Source organism: Microcebus murinus, chromosome 6 (assembly GCF_040939455.1).
Source record: "Microcebus murinus isolate Inina chromosome 6, M.murinus_Inina_mat1.0, whole genome shotgun sequence".
In the NCBI taxonomy this organism is placed as follows: Eukaryota; Metazoa; Chordata; class Mammalia; order Primates; family Cheirogaleidae; genus Microcebus; species Microcebus murinus.
Genome location: NC_134109.1, coordinates 59,353,955 through 59,374,922, shown reverse-complemented (window position 1 = coordinate 59,374,922; position 20,968 = coordinate 59,353,955). Strand labels below are relative to the sequence as shown.

Here is a 20,968-nt window from a genome sequence, read left to right as displayed (position 1 = left end):
TATGATATCTGTTCCTACATACTGTTAACCAAGTCGAGTATATAGTAAGAATGTAGCATAGAAAAAGAATGTTACAACTAATTAAAGGTTTCTAAAGGCTTTATTTTTCTTGGTTTTAGTTTTGTAAAGAGCTAGTTCTTAGAAACAGAGTCTGCCAGAGCAAACCCAAAGTCTGCCTAAGCCAACCCAAATTAATTAACATATTGAAAACACCTGGGATGTCATCAACTGTGACTTCAATTATGTCATCAATTATGAATTTTTGTATGTTTTTTATTTTCCTGTCTATGTGCAATAGTTCAAAATTATTTATCCCTTATGGTTTGTCATACTTTTGCTAAATGACTCATTTTTCTTATTTAATTCACTTCTATAGCAAAGTCTCAAAGGAGAACTCAATTGAGGTATTATAGATATTAAATACCATAATACAAGGATGCATCTTGTGTGAAAGCAAAAGCAGAAAATCCAAAGTGAGTTATTACAGAAAAATGCACTGACCATGGTAAAATGTGGTCTATTGGTAAAAAGGTATATGGGGAGGTGGAAGGAATGGGGATATGTTGGTCAAAGCATACAAAATTTCAGTTAGGAGGAATAAGTTTCCAGAGATCTATTTTACAACATGGTGACTATTGTTAATAATAATGTATTACATTCTTGAAAATTGCTGAGAGTAGATTTTAAGTGTTCTCACCACAAAAAGTGATAAGTATGTGAGGTAATACATATGTTAATTAGCTCAATTTAGCCATTCCACGATGTATATATATTTCAAAACATGTTGTACATGGTGAATATATACAATTTTTATTTGTCAATTTAAAAATAAATTAAAATATCCATAATAACAAACTTATAAAAACTATGGTGTGCAATGATACCATAGGGATTAAGTCAGCAAAATCAGGACTTTTTCATAGGAAATGATACAGGACACCTGACCTGATTTCCTCAAAAACAATAAAAAATTGCAAGATAAATAGAGATGGAAAGGGAAGCTCTAGAATAAGTCCATATCTGTTGAAGAAACATACTGAAATATTACAGAAGAAATGATATATCTGAGATGTGCTTCAAAATAATCTTTGCTGAGGGGATAGGGCCAGGAAATGGGTGGGGTATAGATGAAATCTGATTAGCTGTTGGAGTCACTTGCCCACTGCCAGCACTGTCACCTTCTGGTCTACTCCCCACCGGCATTGGCATCTTGGCCCAGCACCGTGCTGAGGTAGCTGTGTGAGGAGCTTCTGGAGGAATCAGGCAGCTTTCACTTCTCCTGAAGAACACACCTTAGTGAGCCACCTGACCCTCCACAATATCACTCATACACCTGGAGTGACCACAGATCTGAGCCCCACCAAGACCGGAGCAACTGTGAAAGGCTACTTCGGACCTGTCATACTGCCCGAAAGGGTGTGATGTGGAGGTTATTCCAGTGGGAATCCCCAGGAAACTAGGCATGACTTGGGATGACCTGTTCAACACCAGTGCCACAATTGTGGCCACCCTGACTGCTGCCTTTGCCCAGCATTGCCCTGAAGCCATGAACTGCATCATCGCCAATCCGGTTAACTCCACCATGCCAATCACAGCAGAAGTTTTCAAGAAACATAGAGTGTCACAATCCTGGACATCATCAGAGCCAATATCTTTGTTGCTGACCTGAAGGGTTTGGATCCAGCTCACATCAACATCCTGTCATCAGTGGCCATGCTGGGAAGACCATCATCCCCCTGATCTCTCAGTGTACCCCCAAGGTGGTCTTTCCTCAGGACCAGCTGGCAGCTCTCTCTGGGTAGATCCAGGAGGCCAGCATGGAGGTGGTGAAGGCTAAAGCTGGTGCAGGCTCTGCCATCCTCTCCATGGCATATGCTGATGCCCAGTTTATATTCTCCCTTGTGGATGCATTGAATGGAAAGGAAGGAGTTGTTGAATGTTCCTTTGTTAAGTCTCAGGAAACGGACTCTGCCTATTTCTCCACACCACTACTGCTGGGGGGAAAGGTCATTGAGAAGAACATAGGCATCTGCAAAGTCTCCTCTTTCAAAGAGAAGATGATTGCTGAGGCCATTCCTGAGCTGAAGGCCTCAATGAAGAAAGGAGAAGACTTTATGAAGAATATGAAGTGAGAAGTAGTGGAGAGCAACTAGTTTCCTTAATTTATTAAGGCATCATATCACTGTAAAGCCCTTTCAAATACCTTTGTATCTTAATTCATTTTGATGATGATTATTAATGCATCATCCCTTCCAAACTGTGGGTGGTTCTATTGGCACATCAATAAAAGTATCACACAGTGGTGCAAACAACTGGAGATTCATAGCACATACCATATGATGAAGACCTGGTGGAAAGACATTCCTACAAAGTACCAACCAAATACCACTTTGATTTCTTTTTTAAAAAAATTAGATTAGCAATGAGTTGATAATGGTTAAAGCTAGGTGATGGGTATATGGGAGTTCATTGTACCATTTCTCTACTTTTATATATGGTTGTCCCTTGGTATCTGTGGGGGATTGGTTCCAGGACATCCCTCGGATACCAAAGTCCTCAGATGCTCAAGCCCCTTATATAAAATGATGTATAGTATTTGCATGTAACCTACATACATCCTCCTATATACGTTAAATCATCTCTAGATTATTTATAATACCTAATGCAATGTGAACACTACACAAATAATTGTTTTTGTATTGTTTAGGGAATAAAGTCTGTGCATGTTCAGTACAGATGCAATTTTTTAAATATATATATATATATTTTTTTTTTTTTTTTTTTTGAGACAGAGTCTCACTCTGTTGCCCCCGCTAGAGTGCTGTGGTGTCAGCCTAGCTCACAGCAACCTCAAACTCCTGGGCCCAAGCAATCCTTCCGCCTCAGCTTCCTGAGTAGCTGGGACTACAGGCATGCGCCACCATGCCCGGCTACATTTTTTTATATATTTTTAGTTGTCTGGCTAATTTCTTTCTACTTTTAGTAGAGATGGGGTCTCGCTTTTGCTCTTGCTCAGGCTGGTTTCAAACTCCTGACCTTGAGCGATCTGCCTGCCTCGGCCTCACAGAGTGTTAGGATGAGAGGTATGAGCCACCTTGCCTGGCCTAAAAATATTTTTGAACCACAATTGGTTAAATCCACAGATGTGGAACCCAGATACAGAGGATCAACTATATTTGAAATGTTTCACTCACACATGCAAAACTGATAAAGGCAACAAAAGGAATTTTGTATCATATAAGTGTTATGCTCCTATAAAAAATCCTTAACCTTAAAAACAAAACTCCCTAGCCACGCATGGTGGTTCATGCCTATAATCCTTGTACTCTGGAGGCCAAGGTGGGAGGATCATTTGAGCTCAGGAATTCGAGACCAGCCTAAGCAAGAGCTAGACCCTATCTCTACCAAAAATAGAAAAATTTAGCCAGGCACAGTGGCATGTGCCAGTAATCCAACCTATTTGGGAGGCTAGAGCAGGAGGATTGCTTAAGTCCAGGAGTTTGAGGTTGCAGTGAGCTATGATGGCGCCACTGTACTCTACCCAGGGCAAGAGAGTGAGACTCTGTCTCAAAGAAAAAAAAAATGAACATCCCCTATTCCCCTACCCCCCTTTCCCTGCCAAAAAAAGTGGAGAAGTTGTCAGAAAAGAAAGGGAAATGGCCGTGTAACCCTTTAGTGTTATTCTCAATGTTTGGTTCTCTTTTCAATTCAACAGCATATTCTCAGCTATGACACAGTGGTGCAAACAACTGGAGACTCGTGGCACATACCATATGATGAAGACCTGGTAGAAAGATATTCCTATGAAGTACCAACCAAATGGCTTTGCCTCCACCGAAAAACATAAAGACTCTTAACCCCATGCTAAATTTGTGTTTGAGTGCTCTCCTGGTTGCCATCAGAGCTCTTAAGTTGATGCTTGTTTAGGGCATTGCCTCTCTCCTGAAGATAAAAGGGTTCTAATAACACTGTTTTGTCTCTTTTGTTTATATGTCAATCAATTGATTTTTAATTAAATGAGATACAACACCTTTTCATACCAGCAGCATTTTTCCCCTAACATTTATTTTCAGAGGTTTATCCAGAGTTGGAGAACTCAGTGGAGAATGAAGCCTACATTTCTCCTCTTGCATTCCACTTAGCTTGGGTGAAAAGTAGTGTTTCTGGTATCCATTTTGCTACTTCTGATCTCACCTTCCAGGCCCACCAATTGTAGGGCCAATCCTTCTGGCCCTGGGCTATTCATGGTGTTTCTAAACCCCTTCTCCCATCTCTGACATAGTCTCATTCTCTATATGTTATCCTCTGCCCACATGTGGAATCATTTATGGTCCTCTGTGAGGAACTGGCCAAAATATCAAAGGCTTACTAGCAACTTTTAATTGCTTATCATCCAGTGATTTGGGTTGGAAAAGAGGGAGCAGTCACTTCTCTTTAGACTGTGATGGTTTCTTCTTCATTCTATAATTCCTTTTCCAGATTGGTTCAACATATTTTTTTTTTGAGACAGAGTCTCGCTTTGCTGCCCAGGCAAGAGTGAGTGCCGTGGCGTCAGCCTAGCTCACAGCAACCTCAAACTCCTGGGCTCAAGTGATCCTACTGCCTCAGCCTCCCGAGTAGCTGGGACTACAGGCATACGCCACCATGCCCAGCTAATTTTTTCTATATATATATTAGTTGGCCAATTAATTTCTTTCTATTTATAGTAGAGACAGTGTCTCGCTCTTGCTCAGGCTGGTTTCGAACTCCTGACCTCGAGCACTCCGCCTGCCTAGGCCTCCCAGAGTGCTAGGATTACAGGCGTGAGCCACCGCGCCCCGGCCTGCATTAAGCTTTTAGATGAGCTTACTAAATGCTTTTTTCTTTTTAAATTTTTTTTCCTTAAAACTAGTATAGTTCCTTAAAAAAGTTTAGCTTGCTTAATGTACAATTTTCTAAGTATGTAGTTCAGGAAATTTAGAAAATAAGCAGATTGAATTTATAAGAGGTTTCCGATTCTCAGTACCTTATATATATGTGTATATATATATATATTTTTAATTTTCATTCAATTTCAAGAAGGTGCTTGGTCTCAGTACCTTTTAATGCTCTCAGTTTATCATTTTCTTGGAGAGCTCTTTTGTGTAGGCATACAGTAATGCTGAACCTAGTAAATGGGTGAGAAGATGAAACAGCCCCTCCTAGGATTTTCCTGAATTGTTTCTTTGTGCATAATACACAGCCTATTTATATATATTATTTAGTGTTATGTAAATGAGTCACTATTTATGTAAATAATTATCTTTTTTATGTTAACATACTTTTTTGAGGTTTATTGTCATAAATATAAATGTGTCAATTTTAAATATTTAGTGTGAATTTTAACTAATATACACATATTCCTGTTTCCATTACCCACATCAATATATAGAACTTTCCATCACTTATGTCCCCTTCCTTAGGCAACTACTCTTCTGGTTTTTATTACTATAGATTAGTTTTGCCTGCTCTTGAATATTATGTCATATAGTATGTATGGGTAAGGAAAGAACTGTCATAAATAAAGGAGCACAGACATAAATATTTTCAGTTGAAATCAAGGGCCAGTAAGGTGTAAGCTGGCTAGCAAGTAGGTAAAAGAAAAAGGCAACAATTAAAACTTAATCACTTTGTTAAACAAAGTCAAACTTAATTAAATGAAAAAAATTTGTATACTTTATGAAGTCTTTATAGGCACTCACTCTAACCTGGGCAACAAAGCGAAACTCTATCTCAAAAATAAATAAATAAAGTAAAATAAAAAATAAAAGCTTAATGCAAATTCCCAAGAAAGAGCACATAGAGATAGGAGTAGATACAAAAAGAATCCTATAACTTTAGAGAAAGGAATAAACCTTGACGAACGTAAAGACCAAGAGTCACATTTTAGAGATGAGGAACAATCCAGAAAGATGACAAGGTTTCCGTGAATCCCACAGATAGTTAGTTACAAACATTTCAGCCACCTCTTCTAATTCCCAGTCAAATATTCTCTCTGGACACTGATTTAGGCTAGAATAATTCATAAAAACTCAGACAGACTGAATGGTAGTACATACCATATTTAGATTTAGAAACTTTGTTGTTAGCCACATAAGAAAAAGGTAGGGAAAGAGTGAGAGGAAAGGAACAATGGAGTACCTCTTTAAGGGCCCAAGTATCCGAATGGCTCACCAATGCAGAATGTTCTGGAAGAGAAATTACATTTTTTAAAAAACTTTAATACCATTCAGCCAGGCACGGTGGCTCAAGCCTGTAATCCTAACACTCTGGGAGGGTGAGGTGGGCGGATCCCCAAGGTCAGGAGTTCGAAACCAGCCTGAGCAAGAGCAAGACCCCATCTCTACTAAAAATAGAAAGAAATTAATTGGCCAACTAAAATATATAGAGAAAATATATAAATATATAGAGGAAAACTATAAATAAATATATATTATATAAATATATATTAAATATATAGAGGAAAAAATTAGCCAGACATGGTGGCATATGCCTCTAGCTACCTGGGAGGCTGAGACAGAAGGATTGCTTGAGCTCAGGAGTTTGAGGTTACTGTGAGCTAGGCTGATGCCATGGCAGTCTAGCCTGGGCAACACAGTGAGACTCTGTCTCAAAAACAAAACAAAAAACTCTTTAATACAATTCAGAAGCAAAGCCCTAACTTCTGTTTGAGATAAATTGAGTGCATCTGTCCTATGTCCAGGAGTGAGACCCATTCTAGGGCTGCTCATAGTAAGGTGCACTGCCACAGTGACCTTGGGAGTGCAGGGATTCTCTGAAGGAAAGCAGCTGGTACCAATCACTTAGGCTGCCCATTTGTGTTCTGATCACTTGAGTGAAACAAAAGCTACCTGTCAAGCAAGGCCCAAGACACAACGAAAAGAAGTCATTGTTTAAAAAGCTGTGTTCCAGGCCAGCCTCGGTGGCTCACGCCTATAATCCTAGCACTCTGGGAGGCTGAGGCAGGAGAATTGCCTGAGGCCAGGAGGTTGAGGTTGCAGTGAGCTATGATGATGCCACTACACCCTAGCTAGGGTGACAGAGGGAGATCCTGTCTCAAAAAAACAGTGTTCTGGCCGGGCGCTGTGGCTCACGCCTGTAATCCTAGCTCTTGGGAGGCCGAGGCGGGCGGATTGCTCAAGGTCAGGAGTTCAAAACCAGCCTGAGCGAGACCCCGTCTCTACTATAAACAGAAAGAAATTAATTGGCCAACTGATATATATATATATATAAAAAATTAGCCGGGCATAGTGGCACATGCCTGTAGTCCCAGCTACTCGGGAGGCTGAGGCAGAAGGATCACTCGAGCCCAGGAGTTTGAGGTTGCTGTGAGCTAGGCTGACGCCACGGCACTCACTCTAGCCTGGACAACAAAGTGAGACTCTGTCTCAAAAAAAAAAAAAAATAAAAAATAAAAAAAATAAAGTCAGTTATGAATAATGAAACTTTGGAAGGGCATTGACTCTGCCACTTTAGTCTTTCTAAAGTACTTTGTGCTTCCCTCTGTGCTTCCCTCTGGCATGCTCCTGAATTTAAACTATCTTTTCTTCCCGCTGTTCTCAGACTCAGTAAAGAGAAAATCTCAAGGGAAAAGCCCTAGTTGATGCTCTAGGGCTCTTTTGAGACTGCCTCATCTGAGGTGGCTTGTCCTTCACATGAAATTGATTTTTCTCTTCAAGTTTACACTTAAATATAATTACTGCTTCCTTGGTCCTCTAGCAGATTTATCACTTTTTTTTTAACTGTCTTAAGGTACTATAAAATATATGATATATATTCACCATTAGATCTCTTCTTTCCCGATAGCTTCATCCTGAAGCTTGAATGGAAAGGAAAGCTGTAATATAAAGGCACCTGAATTCTGCTCCATCACAGTGAGTCTTCATTTGCTAAAAATCAAAATTATCAAGGCAGTTGGATGCAGAGCTAAATGGAATCCAGATCTGGTATCTTGCCCATCCTTCATCAATTCAGAATTCAATGTGAAAAATGTGTAAGGGAGCCCTTATGGGAATGACAGGGAGTATGGGAACACAGACCACTGTGATGAAATGGTGGTATTTAGATGTGAGCATTCTTTCAAGACTGGAACTTAAGCTTAAGCAGATAGAATTCTCGGTAATGGGGACCAGACAGCTGTTGGATCCTCCTGTTGCCCACAAGGAAGGAGTAGGGCTTCCAGATAAAATACAGGACTCCTAGTTAAATGTGAATTTCAGATAAATAACAAATAATGTTTAGTCTAAGTATAGCCCAAGTATTGCAGGGACATGCTTATACTAAAAGTATTCATTGTCTATGCAAAATTTACATTTAACTGGACTTCTGCATTTTTATTTGTTAAGTCTGGCAACCCTAGGTAGAAATTCCATGAGAGAATGAGGAGTAGGAAAATGAGGCATCTGTATAGCCCAGTAGCTACAGGAAGCAGGAGGGGAGCAAGAATAAGAAAGGAAGTTAGTAAAAGGCACTTGGGAGTGCGAAGAAGGGAGAAAAGACCAGCTTTTTCCTGTCTTGTCCCCGCCAGTGGCAAGCAGCCTGCTTGGTCTATACTGTATAAACTTAGGGAGTACCATTCAGATATCTACCTAGAGGAAGCCATAGAAAAATAGTGGGATGAAAAAATATATAAGAGACAAGACCACAGATGAGCAAATACAATAAATTTTAGAAATCTCTAATTTTCTTTCCTCATCTCCATTTTATGCTGTTTCATAATTCCCTGAAGCTCTCCACCCAAGTTTGTTCTTTGCTGGCAGTATTTGATCTGACCAGTGCTTCCAGAGACTCTACTACATACACAACTTGCTTTCAACTAGGGATTGAAATAAACAGGAAGACAATTATCTAGTCACCAATAGCAGCTAAAAATAGTTTGTTTTGCTACTAGAGTGCCCTTATAAGTATACGCTTATCAAATTGAGTTATTAAGATAATAATGATAATGTGTTATAAATAGCAGTGACACATAAAGATTTTTTGTAACTTCTGACAAGAATAATTTGGTGTAGAAGATTAATTTCAACCACATTAAAATGACTACCCCAGTCATCTCTTTGGTGCTATTTAAAATCCAGCCCAAATCATTGGTAGGGGCTTTAATTTCTAATATGTTAGACATTAATTCATTTTAATGAGTCAAGGCCAGATTGCCTCATCACTCTCAGCTGGACCAGAACATTATTTGGTATGAAGTACAGTTCACATCTAACTATTGAAAGCCTATTATTAAAAGAGGTTTCCTGTGCTTTCTATGACTGCATCAGAACAGAGAATGTCAGTGTCCTGAGGGTGCCAGTGGAATCCCCTGACAGTTCTGTCCATGTGGCTCTGCTGGAGCGGAGTAGTGTCCTAGGCTTCGAGAATGGGATGGAGCCTCTACCTGTTGAAATAGATTTCTTTGGAGGTGGCTATGGCAAGTCTTCGGAAAAGTAAGTCCCTCGCTCAGATTGATTCTTAAGATGTACTGTATTACTAATTCTTTGAAATAAATCATTCGTATATTTTCTTCTTTTCAATGACCTTGCCCTAGAATCCAAAGCTGTATTTTTTTCTATCCTCTGTTCCATAGGTGAGCAATGTATTGCTATTAAGTTTTTATACGTACCTATGCCTATTTTTCTATACATATATAGCCACTTTTTTAAAAAGGATCATTCTCTGTAAACTGTTTTGTAACATTTTTTTTCACCTGACAGAAAATGAAAACTTTTCCTTGTTCTTAGAGTCTTTTTTTTTTTCTTTTTTTGAGGAATAAAGTCTTTATTGGGCTCAAACCAGGAGTCCATGGGCTTTTAGGATCTCTGTGTATTTGTCAGTTTTCTTCTCCACATTATTTTCTGCCTGTTTCTGTAGCCTCGTGAGCTGCTTTTTCTTCCAGTAGTGGATCTTGGCCTTCTTCCTCTTCTCTTCTAGGGTGGCTGTCGGTGCCTGGTACTTCCAGCCAGTCTCATGAGCCAGGCGCCCCACATAGGCACATTTTCTTGTAGGCTTCAGATACACAAGGGCAGCAGGAACCATCACCCGCTTTTTCTTGTCTTAGGGTGGTGGGATCCCATCAAACACCTTGAGGCAGTCCAGAGCAGCCTGGCCTCGCTTGGTCCTGTGGGACAGCATGGCCCCCACAGTCCACCAGAAAATGTGGCTGGGGGCCCAGAAATGATAGAGGCCATGGGATGGGTTGGTGTTCATCCGTTTGTGGATGAAGGCCAGGTAACTTTAACTTATTTCTGTAGAAATTGCCAGAAATGTTGATGCCCTCACAGCGCACAATCACCACCTTCCACCCCAGCAGTACCTGTTTGACCACAGTGGCCACCAAGCAGCCCAGGAGATGGCCTCTGCCATCGAGCACCAGGATCTGCCCCTCTGCCATCTTCAGGAGCCAGCCGCCTGGGAAATGTTCTTATAGTCTTCTCCTACTTCTTCCTCATGTATTCTAATCATAATGATGTAAATTCCTAAGAAGGAGCAGCCAGCTTAAGCTAGGGCTTTGCTGTATCCCATAAAAAACTACTTGCATAGCTATAAACTCACCAACTTCTGCTTAATGCTTTTGCTTGTGTTCAGAAGGAAATTTGTGTTCCAGGAAGCTGTCATCTTGATAATAGCTATTGGCTCAGATTAAGGGTCACGTCCTTTGGCACTCAGTCCTGTTCTGGCAGGAGTGGTCAAATCCTTGATGAAATGGGTCTTTTCCGAGTCAGGCCCTCTAATCTCCAACTCCTAGAGAAATAAACTCTGGTCAGACTATGTTATTGAAGAGAAAGTCTAAGAAAGAATGGCTGCTTTACACAGATAAAAATCTTTTTATTTTTTTAAAGAAAATCATGTGATTCTTCTTGTTCATTAACACACCAGGGGAAGTTTATGTGAGGAAATCAGTATTGAACAGTTTGTGCTTTATAAATGCCAATAGAATATATTTTTCTCCCATTGCCACTGCCAGTGTCACCAGAGATTTCAACTCCATGCGTATTCTGGTCTCATGCTTTTTGTCTGTAAGAGAGACAGGTCCTCACTATGTTGCCCAGGCTGGAGTACAGTGGTTATTCACAGGTGCAGTCATAGCACACCGCAGCCTCCAACTCCTGGGCTCAAGCGATCCTCCTGCCTCAGCCTCCCTAGTAGCTGGGACTACAGGCATGCACCACCGTGCCTGGCTGGTCTTGTGATTTTTGTCCCCCTGTGAGATGATCAACCTGGATGTTTTTGACTACTGAAAACAGCTCTAGTTTCAGGATATTAAACTTTCAAGTTCCTCATTTTGACCACAACCTCCTTACCTGCCCCACTCATTCAACCAAACCACCAGTTCCTTGAGCTGTTTCTAGTCCTGTCCCTTCCTCACCTAGGAGGCCTCAATTGTCTGTCCCCATCTGGCTCACTTGCCTTCCTCCCCAGCCCACCTCTCAGAGCATTCATGCGAGAGATGGCTTCCACAGCAGTGCACATTCTTTCATTCTTTTTTTTACCTCCTGTTGTATCTATCTTTTCAATTCCAAACCTAATTTTGAGTAGCCACAGACCATTCCATTTTCTCAGTATTGCTAGAAAAATTATACCGTTAGAAAAATTATACCATCCCACTTGACGGTCTTTTCTTATATCTTGCATTGAATTCTCATTAATTTCCTGAAAGAGCTTTAACCATCTGCCAGGCTCCCTAGAGACACAAGCTTTAAACATCTGCTGGACCTAGAAAGCATTAAGCTACCCACCCTCACCTCTCCTCATCCCAACCCTCCACTGCTCATCATCTACCTTTGCTAGACCAAAATAACAGCAAGTCAGGGGGGGAATTGAGCCAAGAGTGATTAAAGAGGAAAAGGCAACCATACCCCCACCCCTTCTCCACTGGAGGCTTCAGTCCGAAGCCAACCTAAGCTGGTGGAGTAGAAATGATACAACACTGTTTGGCATTCTCACTTTAGAAGTGGATGTTCTAATTTCAGAATTGTGTCTGCATTCGTTAAAGAGATATTAGTACTATGTATTATCCAAGAGAAACAGAGCAGTAATGAGACCTGCCAGAGTTTTCATCTAAAGTGAGGAAAAATCAAAGGAAGAGTAGAAAACAAAAATCAAGTTATATCGCAATCCGTTCATCACACTCAGAAGCTCCCTTAGGCCCCCTTTCATCATTTCTTACCCTGACAGAGGTAACCACTATCTAGTCTTCTAATGGTATATTTTCATTGTGTATGTTTTATACTTTATATAAATGGAATCATCCAGGATGTGCTCTTTTGTGTCTGGCTTCTTTCATTCAACATGTGAGGTTCATCCATATTGTTGCATGTAGTTGTATTTCATTCATTTCATTACTATAAAATGTTCTATAGCATGAATTTACCACAATTTATCCATTCTACTGTTGATGGGCATTGGATGGCTTCTACTTTTTGCCTATCACAAATAGTGCTGCTATGAATAATGAAATACTTTTTTTTTATCAAGACAGGGTCTTTGCTCTGTCACCAAGGCTAGAGTGAAGTGGCACCATCATACCTCACTACAGCCTGGGCTCAGGCAATCCTCCTGCCTCAGCCTCCCAAATAGCTGAGACTATAGGCATGCCACTATGCCTGGCTAAGGTGTCTTGCTCTTGCTCAGGCTTGTCTCTAACTCCTGGCCGCAAGAATTCCTCCCACTTGGACCTCCCAAAGTGCTAGGATCTGTGTGCCAAAGCAGTGGTGTGAGCCACCACTCCCAGCCCAAAACATAATGGTAATCATGCCACCCTCTTTGCTCAAAAAAATAAAATGTCTGGCCAGGCACAGTGGCTCACACCTCTAATCCTAGCACTTTCGTAGGCTGAGGCAGGAAGATTGCTGAGGCCAGGAGTTCAAAAGCAGCCTAAGTTTAAACTAAAAATTCAAGTTAAAAAAAAAGAAAGAAAGAAAAGAAAAAGAGAAAAAAAAAAGAAGATGAGCCTAAGCAAGAGCAAGACCTCATCTCTGCAAAAAAATGCAAAAATTAGCCAGCCATGGTGCTGCCCGCCTATAGTCCCAGGTACTAGGGCGGCTGAAGCAGGAGGATTGCTGGAGCCCAGGAGCTGGAGGTTGCAGTGAGCTATGGTGGTGCATGGACTACGAGCAAAACCTGTGTATATAAAAAAATAATTAAACGTCTCCCCATTTCCTTCCAAGTGGAGCATAAATTCCTTAGCTTAGCATTCAGCCTCCTCTCTTCATTTGTTCCCCAATCCAAAATATTTTTGTGTCCTAGTCAAGCTAGTCCATCGCCTAGCTTACTCAAAGCACAGGTACTTTTTCTTCTTCCGCTTCTCTATTCATGCCACTCTCACTCCATGTTGCATTGTAGTGCCTCCCACACTGCTCCTAACATCTAACACACCTGTTACAATCTTCCCTGTCCTCCCAGGCTGAGCTTGAGTAGACTTCTTCCAGCAGGCAGTCTTACATTCCTTCTGGCCCATCTGCATCTAAGGTCATTTCCTCTTCAGCAGTGCTCTGTTACTCTCTTCCTTATACATCACAAACTGCCTTGGACTAGCTTTGCTTTCATCTATGTTTCATCTTTCCCACTGAATCCTGGTGGGAACCCCAGTTAGTTCATCTGTGTGTCTCCCAGTGCAGCTAGCCCAGGTTCTTGCACATAGAAGTGGCTCAATAAATGTTAAATTACTTTGGAGGCTGGGTGCGGTGGCTCACGCCTGTAATCCTAGCACTCTGGGAGGCCAAGGCAGGAGGATAGCTTGAGTTCAGGAGTTGGAGACCAGCCTAAGCAAGAGTGAGACCCATCTCTACTAAAAATAGAAAAAATTAGACGGATGTGGTGGTGCACGCCCATAGTCCCAGCGGGAGACTGAGGCAGGAGGATTGCTTGAGCCCAGAGGTTTGAGGTTGCTGTGAGCTAGGCTGACACCACTGCCTTCATGCCTGGGCAACAGAGTGAGACTCTGTCTCAAATAAATAAATACATAAAGAATAAATTACTTTGGAGAAGTTGTTTGAAAAATGTCTTGTTGATTTTTACCTCTAATACCCACTTCTCCTTTGAGTGAATTCCCCTCTTGCTCCTTGGTATTTTGTATGTGAGCTGGCTAAGCAGGAACTTAATCTGTGGTGTCTGATGCCACACTGATCCTCCAAAAAGAATGGTAACCTCTCAATGCTATCCTCTATAATCACACCATATCTTAAGTGAATTAAAGATTTATCTATTAAGCATCTACTATGTACATGACACTGTGGTAACTGTAATAAAACTTGCTATGCACTTGTAAGACATCATCCAAGAGTTTTTAATCTTTGGAATGTTTTAATGTCTAAATCTGCTGTCTGTGGTTAATTTTTTGGGGGGAGGGGCGGGGAACAGAGTCTCTCTCTGTCACCTGGGCTGGAGTGCTGTAGCGTCAGCCTAGCTCCCAGCAACCTCAATCTCCTGGGCTCAAGCGATCCTACTGCCTCAGCCTCCCAAGTAGCTGGGACTACAGGCATGCATCTCCATGCCCAGCTAATTTTTTGTATGTATATTTTTTTAGTTGGTCAGTTAATTTCTTTCTATATTTAATAGAGATGGGTCTTGCTCAGGCTGGTTTTGAACTCCTGACCTTGAGCAATCCACCCGCCTCGACCTCCCAGAGTGCTAGGATTACAGGCTTGAGCCGCCAAGCCCGGCCTGTCCAGCTAATTTCTTTCTATTTTTAGTAAAGATGGGGTCTCGCTCTTAATCTGGCTGGTCTTGAACTCTTGAGCTTAAATGATTCACCTGCCTCGGTGTGGTTGATTTTTGAAACTTGCCTTTGTTTCACCACTATACATTAAATGCACTTTGAATGAAGTGTGGGGATCCCAGTTGAGGGCCATCAAGTCATTTTAAAGCAAGTAGAATATAAAACTGGATCCTCTCAAATCCTGCTAATAAATGAAAGACAAAAAACAAAAAAATAAAATAAAACTGGAGCACTATCTTGCTTTCCCATCAATAACTGTATTCTCAAAAACTAGTTCCTAACTTAGTGACTGAAAATACTGCTCAAAATAAGGAGAAACTTCATTCGTGTTCTCTCTCTCCCTCTCTCCAATTACCCCAAGAGAACTTGGTTCATTCTGAGCATTAGAGATGACTTAATTTTGTGGTAAGAAAATAGGAATTAGAGGAAGCCAATTAGGAAACCTCAAGGAAGAGGAAGTGTCTCTAGGCTAAAGGGAAGGCTGTTAAGTCTTATTTCCTTTCTGCTCTTGACTCACTCTCTCGGTGCCTGGCCAACCCCTGCACCTCCCTTTCCCCACCTGATCAGGGAGCTGGGGGACATGGAGAAAAGAGTGAATAAAATCTAAATGAGATTCATAAAGATTCAAACATGGAGGGAAACAGCATGTGTAGGAAAACCTCAGTGAACTGATTGATTCCTAGCCCCCATCTATATTCACAGTGAGGCTGCATGTGTGTGGGCAGGATAAAAGAATTGGCTGCTTTCCAAATTAAGAGGACAGACTAAGTTTCACTTCTGAATAATAGCAGTGTACAGGGCAGGCCCATGTAGTACATACTTTCTTTTATTCTTTACTAGGGATAGATCAAAATAAATGACCAAAAATCCAGGCCTTATTCACCCGAGCCCTTCCTTTTACAAAGACAAGCTGAGTTCAAGTCTACTCGAAGGTGGCTTATTTTCACTGTAGTGGTTAAATATATTTTACTTTATACCTTTAAAGTGGGTACTGCATGCTCACCTGTTTGAGAAAAGAAACTGAGGTCATGATCACCAGGTAGCCTGTGGCAAGGCTTCAGATTCTAACCCAGTGCATCTGACACTCACGGCACAGCCTCTTCATGATCAAAGCTCAGGACCTTCTCTCTCTCTTCCCCATCTTATTTTTCACTGGGACATTTGCTGTTCTCTCAAGCTGTGAAGAATTTCCTGTGTTATCATCCCTAAAGGGAAGTTGTGTGTTAAAAACCACTAACGGTTAAGCCCAAGCCAGCTGGGGTCTTCCATTGCCTCTTCCAGCATTCTGGGGAGACCCATGAGAATTCTTAGTGTTTTTCAAAGTCCTTGGCTTTCAGAAACAAGAGATCAGCTGAGCATTGGGTCTTCATTTAAGAAGAGTTTGCAAAAACAAAAGAAACATCAAAAGTTTTGTTTTGTTTTGTTTTGTTTTTTGAGACAGAGTCTCACTCTGTTGTCCTGGCTAGAGTGCCATGGCATCAGCCTATCTCACAGCAACCTCAAACTCCTAGGCTAAGACGATCCTCCTCCCTCAGCCTCCCAAGTAGCTGGGACTACAGGCATACACCACCATGCCTGGCTAATTTTTTCTATATATTTTAAGTTGTCCAGAGAATTTCTATTTTTTTTAGTCGAGATGGGGGTCTCACTCTTGCTCAGGCTGGTCTTGAACTCCTGAGCTCAATCAATCCTCCCACTTCGGCCTCTGGGAGTGCTAGGATTACAAGCGTGAGCCACCACACCCGGCCAAACATCAAAAGTTTTAAGAGGATAATAGTGAAGTTGCTTTAGCTAAAAATCAAGGGTGAACTGAAAAGCTAAAGATTTTGGCTCAGTAGAAAGGTTAATGGATAATTGTATTTAAAAGTCCTTTGGGTTGAACTGATACAAGTTTATTCCCTCTCAAATGAAAGAATAGCATTTATCATTCTTGAGAATGGCCGAGAGAATCCAGGCACAGAATTATATTGACTGGTAAGGAAGGGGTGGCACAGAAGGGAAATAATGAGAGCTGTGTGACTGCTATGCTTACAGAGACACTGCATTGCACCCACCATTGGGACTAGAGGGAGATGTTAGGAACATCCATCCTGCTCAATGTCCACACTAGATGTTATGGACAAGGGGGCTAAGGATTGTTGCTTTATTGGAATTTTATCAGGGGTTCAATAAGGGGTTTCAAGGGGTTATGAGTAAAAGTGTAACCAATTTGCCTCATGTAAATCACAGAAGTCATACTGCACCCCACATTTGGTGCCCCATTGGTCCCTTTTCTTTACCCATAAATGATATAACTAGAATACAGAGAAATCACCCTTTTCTCCTTCCCCAAGACTCATCCAAAATGACTGAAGTTCTTGGTAGCCACCATAGCTATTAAGGTGCAGAAAGAAATACAGGACTGAGATTGGTCTGAGAAAAAAGATAAAGAAGGTGCCAGGCTGTATGGCTCACACCTGTAATCCCAGCACTTTGGGAAGCCAAGGCAGGAGGATCACTTGAGGGCAGGAGTTCAAGACCAGCCTGAGCAACATAGTGAGACCCCCATCTCTACAAAAAACAGAAAAATTAGCCAGACATGGTGGCATGCCTACTAGTCCCAGCTACTTGGGAGGCTGAGGCAGGAGGATCACTTGAGCCCAAAAGTGATGCCACTGCACTCTAGCCCAGCCAACAGAGCAAGACCCTGTCTCAAAAAAAAAAAAAAGGAAAAATATAAATAGAACCAGGTTCTTGCCCTCAGCAAGTCCTCTGAGGAAGTTCTGGATTGGTGAATGTCTGGCCAGAGAGCTAGACATTCCCTACCTTCCTCTCATTGTTTTCCCAGAGCTGCCACATCCCTAGCTCTGTCCTTGCCAAGGTGCCCTTTGGGGCCTCTTAACATCTGGAAATCCCAACTGTCCTGGGATACTCTATTACCACTGGCCAATTCACAGAGCATTGTGTTGCAACACCTGCTGATACCACATGGAAAAGAAACACAAGGCTTCATTTTTCTATTCCCTAGCTCACTGAAACTGCCAACAGAGCATCTTAAGCTAAAGGCTAAATTCTTATCTTGCCTTTAAACGCCATGTGATGCAGGATGTTTTCAGTCACTGGGAATCTACGCTGCCACTTTATACCTTGCCTTGTGGGTAACCCCTACCTTCCACCTACCTCCACCCCCAGGGGAGAATGCGGGCCTTGCCAAATGGAGGCCCCCAGGAGATTTTCCAAGACTCACGAGATGTCAAGTCATTTCTAAAACTTTTCAAAAAACCAGAAAGTCATTTCAAAAAGTCTAATTTGGTGGCCCCACAGAGAGGAAGATCAAAGTTTCCACACAGACATAGCAATTCTGCCCCACAGGCTTGTGTTAAAGCTACGGGAGTGCTGGTACCCAGACTCTGGTGAAAGCTCCCCAGCTCAGGGGAAAGTCCATCTGGGTGAGTAGTTTAGCTGCTGCCTGGCACCCAGTGGCATATATTCATGAAGCCTGCTGCCAGGGGATTTCCCATTATAATGGAATGAGCAAGGGTTTTGTCTTTCTGAAAGATTTCCCAGAGGATTCATTTGCCTGTGTGGAAAAATCTCAAATTCTAATGTAAAATCTCTGACCTTTTAGGGGATTGAGATTTAGATTTCTTGTTTAATCACAACCTTTTTATTTTTTTATTTTGAGACTGGGTAGCTGTTGCCTAGGCTAGAGTCCAGTGATGTCATCAGAGCTCACTGCAGCCTCAAACTCCTGGGCTCAAATGATCTCCTCCTGCCTCAACCTCCTGAGTAGCTGGAATTACAGGCACATGCCACCATACCTGGCTTTTTTTTTTTTTGTAGAGACAGGGTCTTGCTATTTTGCTCAGGCTGGTCTCAAACTCCTGGCCTCAAGGAATCCTCCTATCTCGACCTTCCAAAGTGCTAGTATTACAGACATGAGCCACCGAGCCCAGCCACAAATCTTTTCTAATAAAGAAAAACAATTCGGCCGGGTGTGGTGGCTCACACCTGTAATCCTAGCACTCTGGGAGGCCCAGGCAGGCGGATTGCTCAAGGTCAGGAGTTCGAAACCAGCCTGAGCAAGAGCAAGACCCCATCTCTACTATAAATAGAAAGAAATTAATTGGCTAACTAAGATATATAAACAAAAAATTAGCCGGGCATGGTGGCGCATGCGTGTAGTCCCAGCTACTCGGGAGGCTGAGGCAGTAGGATTGCTTGAGCCGAGGATGAGGTTGCTGTGAGCTAGGCTGATGCCACGGCACTCACTCTAGCCTGGGCAACAAAGTGAGACTGTGTCTCAAAAAAAAGAAAGAAAGAAAAGAAAAACAATCCAACATAATAGGAAACCTAAATAGTGAGAGTGTACCTTCAATGAATGATCTGAGTGCTTATTTAATGCTAGGAACAATTTGGTATTGAGGATACACTGGTGAGCAAAGCAAAGGTGGTCATAGCCCTCAAGCAGCCTGAGGTTCTAATTCTAGCTTTCAATTTATGTTCATATTGAAAGTGAAGTTGATTCCTTCCAGGAAGTATCCTTAAGAATATTGAAATGTACATACTATCCTAGGACCAGGCGTGGTGGCTCACACCTGTAATCCTAGCACTCTGGGGGGCTGAGGAGGGAGGGTTTCAAGGGGTTATGAGTAAAAGTGTAACCAATTTGCCTCATGTAAATCACAGAAGTCATACTGCACCCCACATTTGGTGCCCCATTGGTCCCTTTTCTTTACCCATAAATGATATGGGGCCCAGGCAGGCGGATTGCTCAAGGTCAGGAGTTCGAAACCAGCCTGAGCAAGAGCAAGACCCCATCTCTACTATAAATAGAAAGAAATTAATTGGCTAACTAAGATATATAAACAAAAAATTAGCCGGGCATGGTGGCGTTTAAGACCAGCCTCAGCAAGAGCGAAATCCCATCTCTACTAAAAATAGAAAGAAAATATCCAGGCAACTAAAATTAGAAAAAATTAGCCGGGCGTAGTGGTGCATGCCTGTAGTCCCAGCTACTCGGGAGGCTGAGGTGGAAGGATTGCCTGAGCCTGGGAGTTTCAGGTTGCTGTGAGCTAAGGTGACGCCATCGCACTCTAGCTCAGGCAACAGAGCAAGACTCTGTCTCAAAAAATAAAATCAATATATAGGGGGAGGGGGGCATAGGCAATATAAGTAACCTTAACACTTGTACCCCTATAATACGCTAAAATAAAATAAAAATTAAAAAAGGACGGAATGCAAAAAAAAAAAGGAGTGGGAAAATATATATATATATATATATATATATGTATATATATACACACACCATCCTAAATCCCATGCCTCTTTCAGGGCCCATCTTAAATGCAACCTCAAGAGGGAGTCAAGATTTGTTTGAATGTGTAAAATAATTCTCAAAGCCTGCATTGTGTGTGATTTGAAATATCTCATCGCTGCAAGGCAGTGAACATTCACAGCCATGTCTATATGGCACACAAAGGCTTGCAGCTATGAAAACATTCCTCAGTTGTTCCCTTTCTTTCTACAGTTTTCAGTTCCACTTAACAGTTATTTATTGAACTCTTATGAGGCAAGCCCTGGGCGTGGGGTAATGGAGAGTACAGAGATGAAAAGTACCCTGCCTCTGCCCTGCCAATCTTTCATGAAGCCCAGATACATAATTCTTTAAGTTAAAGCATTTAATTGCCAATATTTGACCTACAAAATGGCCATTTCCTTTGGTTCAGGTTAGTAAAAGATTCAAATTACATGCAGTAGACATATAGGGGAGAAAGAGATAGACTAGCAGGTTTGAGCTTCTTAGGAGAGGAGATGGGAATATAGTGGTCCTTACTAGAGAGATAATGTTATGGAGGAGTTTGAGGCGTGATCAGGCAGTGCAGATCCAAGCAGTGCTACGGAATGTAGCCCTTGAATAAAAAATAGGAGAATGAAGTGGAAGAGAAGTTTGAAAAGATAGGTAGAGGTCAACTTGTAGACAGCTTCAGCACTAACCTAGAGACTACATTTTATTCAGTAGTGAGGAGCCCAAAGGAATCTAGGCAGAGAAGCAATCTAATGAGATCTTGCTCTAAAAAATGATTTCAAGAGTGGGAGGGATCAACAAGAAGAGACTCTACTGTGCCAGAGTAAACTGTAAAAAAGGTCTAAATTTGGACAGTGTAAACAAAAATGAAAAGCAGGCAGAATAATTCCATAGGAATAATCAATAGCGTTCAGTAACTGACCAAATGGGAAGGCAACAATAATAACAGCCACCATTTGATC

General features: G+C 41.7%; 2 protein-coding genes and 2 pseudogenes across 6 annotated transcripts in view; 3 read left to right on the top strand and 1 right to left on the bottom strand.

The window, feature by feature from the left end:
- The window catches only part of PRORP (protein only RNase P catalytic subunit), a 133,332-nt gene extending 129,364 nt beyond the window's left edge, over positions 1-3,968 (top strand). For all 5 annotated transcript variants that reach the window (XM_076004101.1, XM_076004099.1, XM_076004102.1 and 2 more), the window contains one exon: positions 3,716-3,968. In XM_076004101.1, coding sequence (XP_075860216.1) covers positions 3,716-3,847 — 132 coding nt within the window. In that variant the 3' untranslated portion in view covers positions 3,848-3,968. The remainder of the gene's footprint in view (positions 1-3,715) is intronic.
- Positions 6-2,754, top strand: LOC105855496 (malate dehydrogenase, mitochondrial pseudogene; annotated as a pseudogene).
- A 5,320-nt stretch (positions 3,969-9,288) lies between the features above and the next one.
- Positions 9,289-20,968, top strand: part of PSMA6 (proteasome 20S subunit alpha 6) — a 36,516-nt gene continuing 24,836 nt past the window's right edge. Inside the window, exon 1 of the mRNA XM_012736509.3 lies at positions 9,289-9,449. Coding sequence (XP_012591963.1) covers positions 9,431-9,449 — 19 coding nt within the window. The 5' untranslated portion in view covers positions 9,289-9,430. The remainder of the gene's footprint in view (positions 9,450-20,968) is intronic.
- LOC105855497 (large ribosomal subunit protein uL13 pseudogene) lies at positions 9,420-10,441 on the bottom strand (annotated as a pseudogene).